Source organism: Triticum dicoccoides, chromosome 5A (assembly GCF_002162155.2).
Source record: "Triticum dicoccoides isolate Atlit2015 ecotype Zavitan chromosome 5A, WEW_v2.0, whole genome shotgun sequence".
NCBI classification, from domain to species: domain Eukaryota; kingdom Viridiplantae; phylum Streptophyta; class Magnoliopsida; order Poales; family Poaceae; genus Triticum; species Triticum dicoccoides.
In genome coordinates this window covers 656,631,610-656,632,678 of record NC_041388.1, presented here as the reverse complement: position 1 = coordinate 656,632,678, position 1,069 = coordinate 656,631,610, and the positions used below count along the sequence as shown (strand labels likewise).

At 57.4% G+C, this 1,069-nt stretch overlaps 1 protein-coding gene across 1 annotated transcript; it reads left to right on the top strand.

Annotated features, from left to right (window-relative positions):
- The first annotated feature begins 340 nt into the window (after nucleotides 1-340).
- On the top strand, nucleotides 341-1,069 carry LOC119298298 (zinc finger protein ZAT12-like). Its single transcript, XM_037575754.1, has one exon. It carries the CDS (start codon nucleotides 430-432, stop codon nucleotides 937-939), a length of 510 nt encoding a protein of 169 aa, XP_037431651.1. The 5' UTR covers nucleotides 341-429; the 3' UTR covers nucleotides 940-1,069.

Below are 1,069 nucleotides of genomic sequence, written 5' to 3'. Positions count from 1 at the left end.
CTGAAATTGAGCTGTTTTGCATGTTGTCTGAAATGTCTGCAACGCCTTATAAAAATGAACAGAGGGAGTAGAATCCAAGCTGCGCACTCGGTAAGTTCTAAATTACGCCGTGCGGACCGTGCGGCGTCATCACAAATACTAACATCCTAGTACTAGTTTACTTAGTGTGGAGTAGATTGATGATGTATCTCGGTTGCTTCTCAGCCGAAGCAAACAAAATGGCGGTTCGTCTGCCAGACCCCACCAACTTGGCACCCAAGCTACCGCGTCGTAAACCTATATATAACTACGCCGCCCCGGCCGATCAACATTCCTTCTCCTCGCTTCTTCTTCTTTCTTTGCGGGGACATCTCTCACACGACACCAAGCTAAGCTGTGGAAGCCTACGAAGGACGGGAAATCGAGGGATCAAAATCCACAAGTGAATCCATGGGAGCTGGGATGAAGCGCGGGAGGGAGGAGGAGCCAACCGTGTCGTTGGCGTTGTCGCTGAGCCCGGACTCCTCGACGTCTTCCGTAACGTCGGCCGATTCGGGTGCCGGTGCGCAGGCCAAGCGCAAGCGGGGTGCCGTGGTGGCGACGTCGGGGGAGGGGGAGTTCGTGTGCAAGACTTGCGGGCGGGCCTTCCCGTCGTTCCAGGCGTTGGGCGGGCACCGGACCAGCCACCTCCGCGGCCGCCACGGCCTGGAGCTCGGCGTCGGCGTCGCCAGAGCCATCAAGGAACGGAAAAGGCGTGAGGAGAAACAACACGAGTGCCACATCTGCGGACTCGGCTTCGAGACGGGCCAGGCGCTCGGGGGGCACATGAGGCGGCACCGTGAGCAGATGGCACCGCGCGGCGCCGACGATCGCGGGGTCGCGCTGCTGCCGGATCAGGATGTGGCGGGGCATCATGCCGCCGCCGACCAGCCCCCGGTCTTGCTCGAGCTGTTCGTCTAGGCTGGAAAGCAGATACGCTTTGTTTTGTTTCCTAATGCGTGAATGGACGTGTACATATATAGGTTCGTTGGTCGATCTTGTATTACGAATTCATAGCTATAGCTAGCTTGTTAGAGTTTCGGTTATTGGA

Excerpts from the sequence above, each read along its gene's own strand:
- LOC119298298 (XM_037575754.1), top strand. The coding sequence starts at position 430 with ATGGGAGCTGGGATGAAGCGCGGGAGGGAGGAGGAGCCAACCGTGTCG.